Source organism: Molossus molossus, unplaced genomic scaffold (genome assembly GCF_014108415.1).
Source record: "Molossus molossus isolate mMolMol1 unplaced genomic scaffold, mMolMol1.p scaffold_m16_p_18, whole genome shotgun sequence".
Lineage (NCBI taxonomy): Eukaryota > Metazoa > Chordata > Mammalia > Chiroptera > Molossidae > Molossus > Molossus molossus.
The window spans coordinates 2,763,646-2,778,320 of NW_023425353.1; the positions used below are offsets into that span (position 1 = coordinate 2,763,646).

A 14,675-nucleotide genomic window follows, 5' to 3' on the forward strand; every position below is an offset into this window, starting at 1 on the left:
TTTTCCCCCCTCCTTAATGGGGTGGGGCATTTGGGGAAGATATTTACAAATAAGTATGAAGAATGGCAAGATTTGCACTGCTTCTGTTTTGAAGGTGAAAGCCATTCAGCAGTTAGAGCAGGAAGCAAGCTGAGTCATTGTTGCTGAGGGTGTGAGTTACTGGGCGGGAGGCTCGCTTCTACCTGGCCAGGTGCTGCAGGCCCACTTTGGTGCAGTTCCTTGTCTTAAAAAGTTGCAAAGTTGGGTTCTTTTCTTATTTAAACTATGTTTGGAAAGAGCAACTGAAATAAGGTACCACCCTTAAATCTTAATGATCAGCCATCCCTAGTATTACTATGGTTGTTGTTGTTAAAATATTCAGTAATTTAACCCTAAATCCAAATGTGTCTTGCCTAAATGTCATGAAAATGTTGTTACTGGAATTTGAGGCGAATTTCTCTTTACATAAATTGTCATTTGTATCACTAATAAGAATGGGCTAAATAATACGGATCCAGGAATTTTTGTTTTTAAGAATTTAAGCATTGATTCAACCCTGGTAATCAACCAGAGCTCCTGCACATGGTGAACCTGATTGAAATTTCAATTTGTTAGCCTTTTCCCCACTGGAAAATATAATAAATAGTAAAAGGGACCACAAGACAGGCAAACTCAGCATGTGGCCTGAATCATCTATGAACTGAATATCCTGACCATTAACAGTCAAGAACCCAGCCAGAATTTTCCTTTTAAATAATTGTCTGCATTTGCTCCCTCTCATTGGTACATAATTTGCATGTATAGGTTCATGTTTCAGATTTCATGTTTAAAGTGACACTGTTTTCCACCCTTTGCCATTTCTGACGTCCATGTTGATGCATTTCAATATCAGGTTGTGACGTCAGTGCTACAAAGTCAGTTTTCCTTGTGAGCAAATGCTCATCCAGACCCTGGTACAAATGAGACGGTTCTGAACTGTGGGCCCTGTCTCTGACGGCTGCCCTTGCAGGTGGTCTTGAGTGCTGCCTGACGTAGTTTCTGAAATCTTCTTTATGTGTAAATGTGAATCTCCAGACGCTCTGCAGAACTTGTCCCTGGAAGACTTATTTTGGTGATAAGAGGGAACTAACGCTCTGAGTGGTGGGGTGGAAAAGGCAGGCCGCCCACAGAATGCCTGTCCACTATGGACAGGCCCCTGCCCAGTGTATGCTTAAACATCCTGGTAACTTATATTTTCCTTTTTGTTTCTTCATTTTACTTAATGATTTTCTATGTATTGTTGCAGACATCTCAACAGTGAGCATGCGCTGGACGATAGAAGTACAGCTCAATGTAGAGTACAAATGCAGGTTGTTCAGCAGTTAGAGCTACAGGTAAACCCCATTTCCTTTTCCTATTTCCTCAGTGTTCCTCGCTCCGAACTTCTGCGGTGTGTGCCCTGAGTCCCGTGTGCTCATTATCCAATGGAGGGTCAGAACTTGTGTTTGATTTGGTTTGATTTTTCTCTCTCTGGAGAAGCTCTGCCCTGGTCCACCCTTCGGAATTCTGTGCGTCTGTGCCCAAAGCCGGCTCTCAGCCGGCACCGTCTCCCCCGCCCCCTCCTCTCCTCTAACCGGGTTAACTGTTGTTAGGGAAGTCTCCTAAGTGCTGATGTTATTGACCTGGAGCTGGGCGCGGAGCCGGGAGAGGGAGAGAATGCTTGAATAGAGGGAGCAGGCCGCCGGGCCAGTGCGGGCCTGTCTCCGGTTACACGGAAGCTGCGCTCGGGCCTCGTTCGTCTTTGTCCCGTCCTCCCCACGACAGAGAACGGCCCGGAGTCCTGCACACGCTTTAAATACACACACGGACAGATAGACATACGAACTCATATGTATGTGCAGTCTTTGTTCTTGGAAATCCACGGGGTCATATTGAATGTATTTCATGACTAGAGAAAATAAACGCCTGCCGGTTCCTGTGGATCCCAGTGTGAGGAGGGTGGGGGCCTTTGCAACGTGGGCTCCAGTTCCTGATGTCACTTGTTTGTGAACCACCATATTTTAACAATAACTCCATTCTTGGTATAATTAATAGAAAATTCATTTCTAAAAGTAAAAATTGGGTCAGAAATGGAGATTATTAAAATGTACAATTGCAAAAGCCTGACCCTGCAAACCCCATTTGTGTTCCAAACGCATTTGAATGCCCGATGACTCACTGTGGCCCCTTCCTCTGGCTGCTCGTGAGGCAAGGGTTAGCCGACGGGGGGAATTAAAACAATGTTGTACATTATATTGTTAGCAGCCAGCGAAAAGGCTATTTTGTATGCGAGACAGCAATGCTGAGATATATGGAGAGCCCTAGGCTAAGTAGGAAGATAATTACATTTGGAATTTTACTGAGTTAAGTCATTTACAGCTTCAAACAGTTGCAGAGAAAAATCAGCCCAAACACACTGTAACTTTTTGTTGTGACTTTTTAGGATAGAAAGGATTTTTTAAAATTAATTATTATCTTCTATGACAAATTATACTTTTTAAAGTAAGATTATCTCAAAAGTTATTTTCGTCAACTAGTTAATATTTTTCTATTCAGACGAGATACGAACTTATTAGAACAGTAGAATATTTATACAGGCAAAAGGCACATCATAAAATCCCACATTTTTATGTAAATCTTTGGAAATATCTTTAAAGTCAGCATGTTTATCGGGAAGGGAAAAGGCAGTGTATTTGTCTCAGCCCCAAAGTTCACTTACATTGAAGTTAGTAGTATAAGGCCTTGAAAAATTTAATTCAGCCTGCCTTTACATGTGTTGGCGGTGTTTATAAAGTGATCCAAGTTCCTGCATTTTTTTATGTAATTGATAAAATTAAATTTTTACTGATTAGCTAGAATAAGTTACCTACTAGAGCTATTGTTATGCTTTGCCCAGCTCTGCATTCCAGACTGCAGCAGATTTGAGTGTGGGGCCCTGTTACTCACTCAGGAACTGGTTATTTGTTTTATTGATCATCCCTCACTCCCCATGAGGAGCCAGCAGGAGGAGAAAGGGAATGAGGCCATTCATAAGGGCAGTGGCTATCTCCTGGACGCTTCACCGATATTTTTGTGTGGTTGTGGCCTGAGTAGTACAAACCTATGGGAGGGTTCTTTGATTATTTGTGGATTTCATTTATTTACAGATTCCCCCCTCATCCTTCAGCTCTGAATCAGACTGAAGGTAGACTTTCCAACTTCGATAGGAATTCAAGATCCTCGGGCCAGAAGTTACCGTGTGGTAGGGGCCTGTGATGTTCCAAATAATATTTTGGCTTGAGAGTCTGCTTTCATGAAGGAAGCTGTCGCTTCGGGAGGGTTCGGTTCTCTCGAAGCTCGAGAGAATGGTTAGTGTTGAGATAGCGCTTGTCAAATGCAGGGTAGGGGACTTCAGACCTCGGACCAAAGCCCACGAGCTAAGAAAGCTTTTGACATTTTGAATAGTTGGGGCAGGGAATCAAAAGAAGACAAAGTTAAATGCAATTCAAATTTCAGTGCCCATATATAAGGTTCTATTGGAATATGGCCACGCCCATTTACTTATGAAATTACCTCTGGCTGCTCTTGGACTACAACAGAACAATTGAGCAATTGCAGTAGTCCCTGTGCCCTTCCTATTTGGCTGGCCTTTGTGGAAGTTTGCTAAGCAATCTCTGGTCAAGAGGAGCAGAAAAAATGCTATCATCACATTATCACCAACTTCTTCCTTTATTTTCCTGGCTACCTAGAAGTCTGCTCACCTCTTCTTGCCTCTCTTTTCTTCTTGGTATATACAGTTAGTCTAGTCACCACAGTGGTCAGGTTGCTTCAGCAGCAGCTTCACATGGCCAGTCCCTGCCGATCTTGGCTGAGGGACGTCGTTCACTTGTCCATTCATCTCACGCATGAGCAAACATTGCCCGGTGCATGTGACAGCGGGAGCCCTGCGGAGCCTCTGAGGACTACCGAGCACGGGCGCTGGACAGGGCTTGCTCCTGGTTCCCCCATCTAGAGGAGAAGTAGACTGAATAGTAGATTATTTTCCATGGGCAGTGCCGGTGAACACTAACAGGTTCTTGAAAACACCAGAAACATGGTCAAAAGAGAGTTTCAGTGCTAGGCAGGGCCCAAACCAAAACAGATTTTATCTATCAGTTGTTATCCAAGCAGATGACCTACACAAGAAATGTCAGCAGTTTTAGTTTTTAAGAACCCTGCCCTGCGATGGAGGTAGGAGGAGCCCTGGTCAGGGGCTAGCTGAGATCCAGGTGTGCAGAACTGCCCTCCGGGACAGTTTGAGGCCATCACACTCCCACTGTGTCGCCTCAGGCCTCCTGTCTCTGAAGGTCAGCATTTCCGCGCTTCTGCTATCATGTTTGCCCTTTCCTGTGCCCAAGTCTGGAAACCTGCTTTTTAATTAACTAGTGGCCATTGTGCCTGATAACCTGAGGTGTGCGGACCAGGATGTGCAGAGGGGCCCTTGTGCTCAGCGGGGTTTTTGTCCTCCCTCACTGGCTCCGCCCCTTCTCAGAGCAGACCGTGGTGTCCCCTCGTCTCGGGAGTGTCCTGAACAGGACAGATCTGATAGCTACTTCTCTTTTCCTTAGAAAAGGGTATGCCCAGTCCAGGACATACCAGAACCTCCGAGTATCAGAGTATATTACAGACTTACCACTTACAAACTTGAATTTGAAAACATTCGCACCACTGGGCCCCACAGGAGGAATAACCGGGTTGAGCGGTTGCGGAGGTTGAGCTCTGCACCAGGTGGGAGGAGAAAGTCCCCGCCGCAGACTCACAGAGCCTCTGTGGCACTCACACTTGGGAGAGGCCACGCGCCCCCACGGTGAAGACAGACCAGTGCGCTCAGATTGCACCTGCAGCAGAAGTCAGCATAAGGGGCTTTCTGTCGGGCCCACAGGCCACTATGCAGGATCCCATGGGAGAACCTGGGAGGCGGCCAGCGGCACCAGATGTCACGACAGCTCGTGAAGGCATTGGGTGCCACCCTGTGTGTGTTTCCGCCACTGGGACTTAAACCCTAGAAACCTCAACTCAGACCAACACAGAACCCCTTGCATTTTCCACTGAGAGTCGAACCTCCCTGAAGAATTATATGCAGTGTTGTAATTGCCATGGTCGGCCTTAGGGGACAATGTTTGGAGATGGTCCCATTGGATCACATGGAGAAGCTGGTGAGACTAATGGTGAGCGTTCAGGCTGCCAGGCAGAGGCTGAGATGATGCCTGGGGTCTGACTTGGACCTGTCAGGTCAGGGTGGTGCGTGAAACGCATCTGTGCTGTTACTACTGTTGTTGGAAGTTACCAAAGAGAACAGTGTTTTCTTTGCAGCGGACACCTCACCTAGAACTGGTTAGCAGAGCGGTTGGTTAATTTCATTCTCTCGTCACAACCTGTGACTCTTCTCGGTGAGTGGGAGGAGGCGTCAGGAAGACATAGTGGGTACTCAGCCTTTTTGAATATTTCTTTTTTTTTTTTAATCCTCTCCAAAAGATATTTTTACATTTATCCTCAGAGTGGGAAGAAGGGTTAGAGGGAGGGAGAGAGAGAGAAACATCCATTGGTTGCCTCCCACACGACCCCAACTGGGGCCAGGGACAAACTGTAATCGAGGCATGTGCCCTTGGCTGGAATCGAACCCGGGACTCTCTGGTCCATGGGCCAGCACTCTAACCGCTGAGCCAAACCGGCCAGGACTGAATATTTATTACTGCGTTTCATTATTATGAGACTGTTGTACTTTTTTTTTTTTTTTAATGTTTTGTCAGTGGACTAGATGAAGAATGAACCAGCTATTACCTGGAAGCCCTACATCATCACCTGAGGAGTTGTGTGAGGTCCTTGCATTGTACACTTAGGCATGTGGCATGGAGAAGATGGGCACCGCAGGAACCATTTGGGTCAAGAATGTGGCTTTTTGAGGTCAGGGAATGTATTTTAAGATTTCTTCAGTTGGAGGTTCTCTCCTAGCCGACTCGGATGCTGTGCAGGGACAGGCAGGCAGGGCTGGAGAGGAGGAGCCCTCGGTGTGGGCGTGGTCTGTGCAGTGACAGGCAGTCAGGGCTGGAGAGGAGGAGCCCTCGGTGTGGGCGTGGTCTGTGCAGTGACAGGCAGTCAGGGCTGGAGAGGAGGAGCCCTCGGTGTGGGCGTGGTCTGTGCAGTGACAGGCAGTCAGGGCTGGAGAGGAGGAGCCCTTGGTGTGGGCGTGGTCTTTGCAGTGACAGGCAGTCAGGGCTGGAGAGGAGGAGCCCTTGGTGTGGGCGTGGTCTGTGAAGTGACAGGCAGTCAGGGCTGGAGAGGAGGAGCCCTTGGTGTGGGCGTGGTCTGTGCAGGTGGGGATGCACACCTCCCACCTAGATGCTGGCAGACAGGACAGGACGGGCGTTGGGAGGAAGGGATGCTCACTTGCTCTGCTGCACCTGGGCACAGGAATTTAAAGTCACATCAGTCCAGTTCCTGGGTTCACTCAGGTGGGACGTGGTATTAGAACATCTCAACCATCAAACTGTGGATCCCGCCAGGAGTGTCTCAGTCGCCAGAACAGAATTCCAGTTTGGAGAAATAGGAAACCACCCAGTTTAAGACACAAAGTTTTCTGACAGACTTAATGCTCAGAAAGCTGAGACGTTCATGATGCACATGCACTTTCTGGCCATATACTGCGCTGGTTTTAATCTGCTCTGTGACCCCGCGACCTCACTCACTTGTCAGCATGGTCTCTCAGGGTCTGAATGAAAGAACTGGGCGTTTCCATCATGTCCGTGGCTCAGCATGTGATGGGACAGGGCTCGGGACAGGCTCCTGCGACCCCCCACCTATAGACTTAGAGCCAACCTCACTGAGGACCAGTGCCTGGCCCAGGTGTGTGAGGGATGCACTCCATAGTCCATCTGGTCCCTCCCTGTCATGCACCTGCTTTCACGCACAGGACAAGTGGGCGGCCTGGCGGGGGGTGCGCCCAGCACTCCCTAATGCCAGGTGGGGTCTGTGGGGAGGGCGCTGCGGGGGGATCGGCAAGGACGTTCCAGGCCCAGGAAGCACTTAAGGTGTAGTGTGATCGTAGGGTGAGGGAGAAGGAGGGTAAGACATTTATAGTTCTTTGTAAAATTCATCTCTTTGTTCCCCAGGAAGCAGGGTGTCCAGACATCACAGTTTGCTTGCCTGGGACTGAGGGGTTCCTGGCACTTGAGTTTTTCATTTTCAAAACTGGAGAAGTCCTGGGCAGACCAGAAGGAGTTGGTCACCTTGGCGATCCATTTGAATGCTTCGGCTGAGGACACGCTTGCCGAGTGACTCGTGACCTGGAGGGGCCTGCAGACCTCTGGCCAGGGTATTTAGTGAGCTGCTGCGTGCCACGCCCCGTTCCAGGTGCTGCACTTGGTTTCCTTGAGTCCTGCCCCAGCTCCTCAGACCTCAGGGTCGTTTTTTAAAAGGGAAAAGCTAACGTTTGGGAATCAGTGTGTGCCTCACTTAACGCACATGTTTACTGTTAACATTTCTCGTGGTTTGGAAGGTATTGCCAAATAGGTGTGGTCTTGACAATAACCTGCCTCCCAGAGTCAGAGGATTATTTTCAGTCCCCTCCTTTATAGACAAGGAAACGGGTCAGGAGGCCTCATGGACTTGCTCAAGGCCCACGGCAGACTGTGGGCAGCACTCAGGACCCCAGCCCAGCTCACCCCTGCCCTTCGATACAGTGCTGGCTGTCACCCAGGGGGCCCGGCCCAGGGGTGCTGTGCACCTCACTGCATGGATGACTTGCTGTGGGCTGTCCTCTCCCTCGTGGAGCGGTGTGTGCGTCTGGGGCCAGCGACCCTGGGACCCTGCACCAGGGACTGTGGCTCCGGGAGTGTTGGCAGGGAGAAGAGTGCACAGGTTCCAGAGCAGAGGGACAGTGAGCCTAACAGAACCGTTACTGTGGGGACTGTACATGCGATTGTTCTGCCATTAGCAGTGCTGTTTGCAAGTACACCAGTTTCCTAGACTTCCACAAACACATGACCCCCTTTGTCCCTTTCCAGCCCTGCTCAAGGCAGTCCCAGGGCGAGGCAGGGGCCTGATGGAGCCTCCCCCGCCTGTCTGAATGAACTCAGCGCTGGGGGGGTGGCAGCTCAGCGCCTCCTGTGGCCTCTGCTATGGGGTGAGCGCCAGGGAAGAAAAGAGACGGTCTCTGGTTCCCACTTCACGTCCCCCTTTGAAAACGGAGACACTCATTTTCATAACCGAAATGCTGCTGAACTCTGGGAGCAGAATCCCTAGACGACCAAGCCGGAGTGTGCGTCTGCTGCAGACATCAGGAGAGTCACGCGAGGCAGGTGGACATGGTGGCATGCGGGCAGCGGAAGTCTCCAGAGGCGCAGGGAGCCGTGGGCCACCTGAGAGCAGAGTTGGTGGGAGACGCTGTGGAGCATGGTCACTTTGCCCCATTTGGAAGGCATGTGAATGACCACAGCTTGGTATAGGGGTGGGAAGTCACTATTAATAGATACCCAGTGTGGTGGAAGAAGTTCATTCCCCCTTCCAGATAGTGCTTTGTTCTGTTTCCTCTTTTCTCTTGAGTATTCGTTACGGTGGCCCAGTCGGTCCTGTCTGGGTCATCTCTGCACAAAGCTAGAAGGAAGCCTGGACAGCCTGGGAAACAGTGCCTCCCACACCCACCTCGTTCACCTTGGACACCTGGGTCAAACCACCCACTCACACGTTCCTCCTTGGAGGGCTGGACTTACATCCAGCTCAGCCAGTGAAGGCTCCACACTGCGCGAATAGCCCAGACTGGCCGGCTCCTGCACGGGGTACTTCTGCCATGACCCATGTGTCCCACCCCGTCTTGTGCAGGTCTGCGTCCGGGGCTCAGCGTGGGTGCAGGAGGGAGGCAGATCTGTCTCAGGGGTGTCCCAGGATCACACCAGTGTGGGAAAGTCGGACCAAGGCTCATGTAACCCAGACTCGATTCTGTCTGTGCTCATTCTCAGCTCCGTGAGGCCAGCTGAGCTCAGCCAGTGGTCCTCAGTGTCCCCAGCGTAAAACCCAGGAACAGGCTCGGAGGACTTGAAGTAGCCACCACAGTCTTGCTTCTGTGACATTAAATAAATTACTTGGCCCCTTCATACGTCTGTCCTCAGTAATTTTGGTGTTTTTAGACACCCAGAGTCCTTCATTTATTTCAGAAGAATTTTTCCTCATAAGTGAGAACCACCAAATTGGGCTTAAAATGATTAGTCCTCCTGACAGCATATAAAATGATTGTTAAATGAACCCCAAACCATGTTCCTTTTTCTCTGCTAAAAGAATGGATTTAATCTCCTTAGTTTTTATCTTTGAAGATGTTGAACGGCACCCCCAGCCTCAGGCCCTGGTCAATGGTTCTGGAGCAGTGCCCACGCCATGGTCCTCCAAGGCCGGACGGTCCCAAACCTCATTCGAGGCCATGGCTAATGGAAGAGGGGATGACCTATGTCGTCCAAGGGGGTGCATTGCAAGGATGGGGGAAGAGGAGGCGAGAACCGAGTACACAAACCCGCAGGAGACATGCTTTGTCCATTCCTTAGAGCATCCACTTCTCCCGCTGTGAGCCCACATGCAGATTCCATTGACCCCATTACGTTGACCCCGATTCCGCACGTGCACTCAGCCAGAAGTCTGCATGACTTCCCTGATTAACTTTCCCTAAAGAAAAGGATGCTTCTGAGCATCATGAGACACCAGGCTCTATGCTGGCAAGGTCGTCCCTACTTCTCGAAACCGCCTTCAGAGTACAGAGCTGTTGTTCCAGACGTACAGGGAGAACTGACAGCTGCTGCCAGAGTGAGAGCCTCATCCCTCCCTTCCCACCTGCCGTCACACGTGGGGCCCGGGATCTGACCTGCTGCTGTAGACGACCCCGGTGATGCCGACACCCTGCTGACCACCACCAGCGCTTTAAGAGAGTCACTTCCTTTGGATAGCACAACATCTTTTTTTTAAATTTCCCAACCAAATTTTGAGTTGACCTTTGGACTGAATTTCTCATCCTCCTTTTCTTTGCTTTTCATGGGATTCTGTTTATAAAGGAATGCTGGAATATGCTTGCTAATATGAAATGTTTGTCTTCTCATAATAATGAAAGGATGCCGTGCAGCTGATGGGATGGTGAGCTCGTGCAGTGTGGTGTAAGAAGTCATAAAGAATCTGAAAGCTTTTAAAGGGCCAGCAAGTATTGTAAACTAAGACTGGAGAGGGGTGTGGTTCAGTAGGTGTGAGTGCTTGGTCATTTAGCCTTAAAAAACAAAAAACAAATTCTGTGAGTTTTCCCTTTAACTATTAGACCACTTTGTGTTAGAGCTGGAATTGACAAAAATTCAAAGCTCACTTAAGAATGTATTTGCATGCTAGATTGCACTAATTAAACAAAAATTAAAACTTGGATTGTTGCTTTTTCCTGTAACTTTATCATCGCTTATCGGTGGAGTTGAGGTTGAGGCAAAAGCAGGAACCTGGACAATTCTCCACATGGACGACGAGGTCTAAGTAATAATCTCGTGGAAAACTAAGATGCTCCCTGTGGCACTGACCTCAGGGTTATGGGTGTGGTTCTGTGGACTAGTCTAGGTATGTGTGGTCTCACCAGCAAAAGGTCAGCCTGGTAGACATTTCAGTGGAATATGGGGGTCATGATTCCTTTTGATGCTGAGAATTTGGATTTCTTTCTACTTTAGTGTTTGTAATTATTACATCAGCAGTGTCTGCCCCCAAATTAAGTCACAGTTAATATTCGTCAGACCCCAGTAGTCAACACCTCCCACCTTTAATTTGTAGTGTTCACTGTGTATGATAAAATACTTGTTTTTCCTTCTGCCCCAGGGGAAAAGGGGGTGGGCTGGGATCTATAGTACTCTCAACAATAAAGATAATTTTTTAAAAACACCCTGGGGAAAAAAAAAAAAAGAAGAATGTTTTTCTTTTAACATCTAAAAAGGTAGAACACTCACATAAAAAAAAAAAATACTGTAGAAAAATGCCATTGCTAACGTTTAATTGTTCTCCCTGAGCCTCTTGGAAGCTGCATTCCTTCAGCATTATGTTTGTGTTAGAGCATCCTCGTGTTCGGCTGTTCGATAACTTACTGGAGAGCAGAGGGTGAATAGCATAAAGTGGTTCCTAATATGGTATCGTTTTCATTTCCTGTTTGTGGAAAGATAAATGCCAACACTGTGGGGCTCCCCTCCCCCGTGATTTATTCCTCATCGACCACAAGGGAATAAAAAGAAAAAACTCAAGTGTGAGAGGGCTGCAGCCCGGACGGCTGTGAGGACGGGGAGGGCCTTCTCTCTGGCTGGTGCCCCCTCTGCTTCCCCACTTCCTGAAACACCTCTCCCTTAGAAATACCCTTACTTTACAGTGTCTTACGTGGTGGTTCTTCTGGATAACTTTAGACTTACAAAAAGTAATTGATGTTTAAAAGGTTTAAGGTTAATTATGTGATATAGAAGGAATGAGTCCTTCCTCAATTCTGTGTCTCTCCCTACACCCTCCCTCCCTCCCTCCCTCCTTCCTCCTTCCCCCCCCCTCCCTCCCTCTCTCATTAATCTCTTGCACATTTCCCCAAAACTCCATAGCGGTTTTCTTTAGTGTGCCACTGTCCTTTGGGCACACGTGTCCACCTCTTTCACAGAGGTAATTGTGTGTCTCCTCTGCTCAGCTGTCCTGAACTATGGGAAATGCCATGTTAAAACAGTCCAGGGCAGGCATTAAAGCAAGTAACGTCCAGTAAAGACTATTTGAGTCCCTGCCATGTGCATCCAGTCAGAAGCTCCTGTGCCTTCAGGAGAATGTTCTGTGGAATGAGGAGGTCGCAGGTTTCGGTCAGATGAGAGGCAGCATGGTGTAGGTGCTCACACGGCGGCTACATGAGTTCGCTCACTGCGTTCCTTTGAAAAGGAGAACCCGCAAACCCTGCAGCCCTCACCTGCCCTGCCACCAGCATCGCCAGCGCTGTGTCCATCTATGCCTACCTGCTGGGGAAGGTGAGGCTCCCTCTGCATACACGCACCAGCTGTCTAGGACTTTTCCCAGCCACAGCAGATGAGTTTACGAGTTTCAGCTCCCCGGCTCATTTTCTTTCGGCTTCCTTGTGAACAGGCTGGTTAATAGGCATGATTCACGTTTCTGCCTTAGCTGTCTGTATCACACGGGACTCCATGGTGCCAGCAGGTCTGGGAGCTCCAGTTAAAGGCCGCATCTTGTGTTGAGAAATCTCACACTGGCACCGCCAGTTACTTGGAGTTGGGCACTGGTCATACAGATTGTAAAATGATAAGGCAATGACAAATATTTTGCTGTGTGTGACAGTGCCATAGTGTAATTTGGAATGTGTATCATTTTGGATATAATGGTATGTAAGCATAGCAGGGTATTCAAATCTGGATTCAAAGAAATAACAAAGCATTCTCTCCCTGCCAGCTTGCGAAAGACAAAGAACGCCTGCAAGCCATGATGACTCACCTCCACGTGAAGTCCACCGAGCCCAAAGCCGCCCCCCAGCCCGTGAGTACCGCTGCGCCCAGGGCCAGCCTGCCAGCGCCGCCCTCCCCGGCATAGGCAGGCACACAGGCTGCTCTGCTAGCACTGGGTGGTGAAGGCCTTGGGTTGAACTGGCTGTTCCTGGTGACCTTTTATAAAGAGGGTGCTGTTAGGCCTTTAGGGAAGTACAGGGTGATGTGGGCATAGTCCTGGTTCATGGGGCCCAAACAGCCAGCTCTTGTTTGGAGCAGATGATGGACACGACACCAAGGTGCTAAAATATATTATGAGAGCTCAGGGGGAGAAAAGAAAGGTAGTGATGCAGAGAGAAGGCAGCCAGACCATGAGGAAGAGTAGGAAGGCCTGGCAGCCTGGGGAAGCTGAGAGACAGTGACAGGAGGAGCAGCGGTCCCGTCTGAGTGTGAGAGGAAGGAAACACCGTCAGAGCCGTGAGCAGCCGAAACTGGAGAACACCGAGTTTACAGTGAATGTGACTCCTTCGCACCTAGGAGACCCACATGGTACACTGAAATTGTGGTCAGCCTTAGGAGTCCCGTTTCTTAGGAGACCAAACCTGGTACACTGAAATTTTTGGTCAGCTTTTGGATTCCCCTGTCTCTTGCCTTGTTCCCTTTTCCTTGACCTCAAGGAGCACATCCAGGCATAGACAGTTAATATCAAGCAGAAGGATGGTAGGTATCCTCATGTCTTGTCTTGGACATCATTTCTTATTCTAAATTCATCTCTTTAGTTGTATTTCTCATATACTTATATTTCTAAAAATCTCTTAGTACCTTCAACTGATTATTCAAAATAGAGTTGCTTTGCTCTTTGATTTTTAAGATTTGTAAAATTTAAAGGTACACCGCCTTTATTTGATTTTGCATGGAGTCACTGTGTGAAAGTTAATTGAGCGTTGACAATCTATAGTTAGTACCAGCAATTTTAATCAACATGCAATGATGCAACATAATGGCAAAGTATTGGTTTATCTGTTTGGACTGATTTTTTTCTATAAATAAAGCAAACATACACCCATATATGTATGATTTATGGTGATAGAAATAAAACGGAGTCAGACTATTAACCAGCAAATATGGTAGCCTGCCAGTATGCAGTTGGCAGACAAAATTAATATCTGAGACAGAACACATTACTGAGACATAGGACATAAAATCATTAACACTGCACATCGTTCTCACTTGAGAAGCGCCCTTCATTTCCACGCACTGCAGTGAAGGGCTACAGGGCCGAGGGTGTTGGCCACCACCAGCAAGAACGGGGAAAACGCAAGCCACTCTGTGTGTTGTGGAACCAGTAGTTCACGGTGCTCTATCCTGCTGTTTCTGTCGATCCCTCCTTTTGACAAGATCCCGGAAATCACATGGACTCAGCTAAGCAATGTGGTGAGACCCTGAAATGGTGGAGGTCTCCCGTGGGCACAGCCACTTCTCTAGGGATGGTCACCTTCAGACTCGGGAAGGGTTCCAGTGGCCTTGGGTGGAGGGAAATGGCTCCCCCAGGGTGAAGGGTGTGATTCTCCCTAGTGACCAGGAAGATGATGGGGTCATCTTCTACTTCTTCCGTGGATCAAAAACAATGATAGAGCAATGTCTGGACTGCAGGAACCGACTCATTTTGGATCATGAGGCTTCTTGGGAGGAGGAGAAAGGATAGAACCAGAGAAGGAATTGCCGAGCCCCAGGGGCACTCAGCGGGGGTTGGGGGAGCTGCATGCACAGGAGCCCAGGAGGGCACGGCCTTCGGAATCTCCCTGAGGACCAGCGGTGAGCAGCCAGTAGACAGAGAAAGCAGTCCCCAGGGAATGCGCAAAAAAGTTTGTCTTGATTAGTATTTAAAAAAAATGCTTTACATTCTAGAAAATTATAACTTTGAAGGAGACCTCCTACTAAATTTATTTTTAACTGCTCTATTGAAAATTCTCTACCACTAGTCAACATTATCTCTTAGTAGCTCAGCACAGTATTTCTTTATTAAAAGAAATAGGCACGAATATTTTTGACTGAAAAATTAATAGCTTTTGAATTCATACACAGCAGGTTTTCTTTTGCAAAGAAGTCCAATATCGCCGCGCAGCACTGCTACAACCATTTATTTAGAGTCCAAGTCGAGCCTTTGACAGCTCGAGCGCGCGACAAGCCAGCATAAAGACTGCGCGA

General features: G+C 48.4%; 1 protein-coding gene across 3 annotated transcripts in view; it reads left to right on the top strand.

Annotated features, from left to right (window-relative positions):
• The window catches only part of FOXP1 (forkhead box P1), a 159,379-nt gene that overhangs the window by 117,880 nt on the left and 26,824 nt on the right, over nucleotides 1-14,675 (top strand). For all 3 annotated transcript variants that reach the window (XM_036266552.1, XM_036266554.1, XM_036266553.1), the window contains 2 exons: nucleotides 1,265-1,352; nucleotides 12,436-12,519. In XM_036266552.1, coding sequence (XP_036122445.1) covers nucleotides 1,265-1,352; nucleotides 12,436-12,519 — 172 coding nt within the window. The remainder of the gene's footprint in view (nucleotides 1-1,264; nucleotides 1,353-12,435; nucleotides 12,520-14,675) is intronic.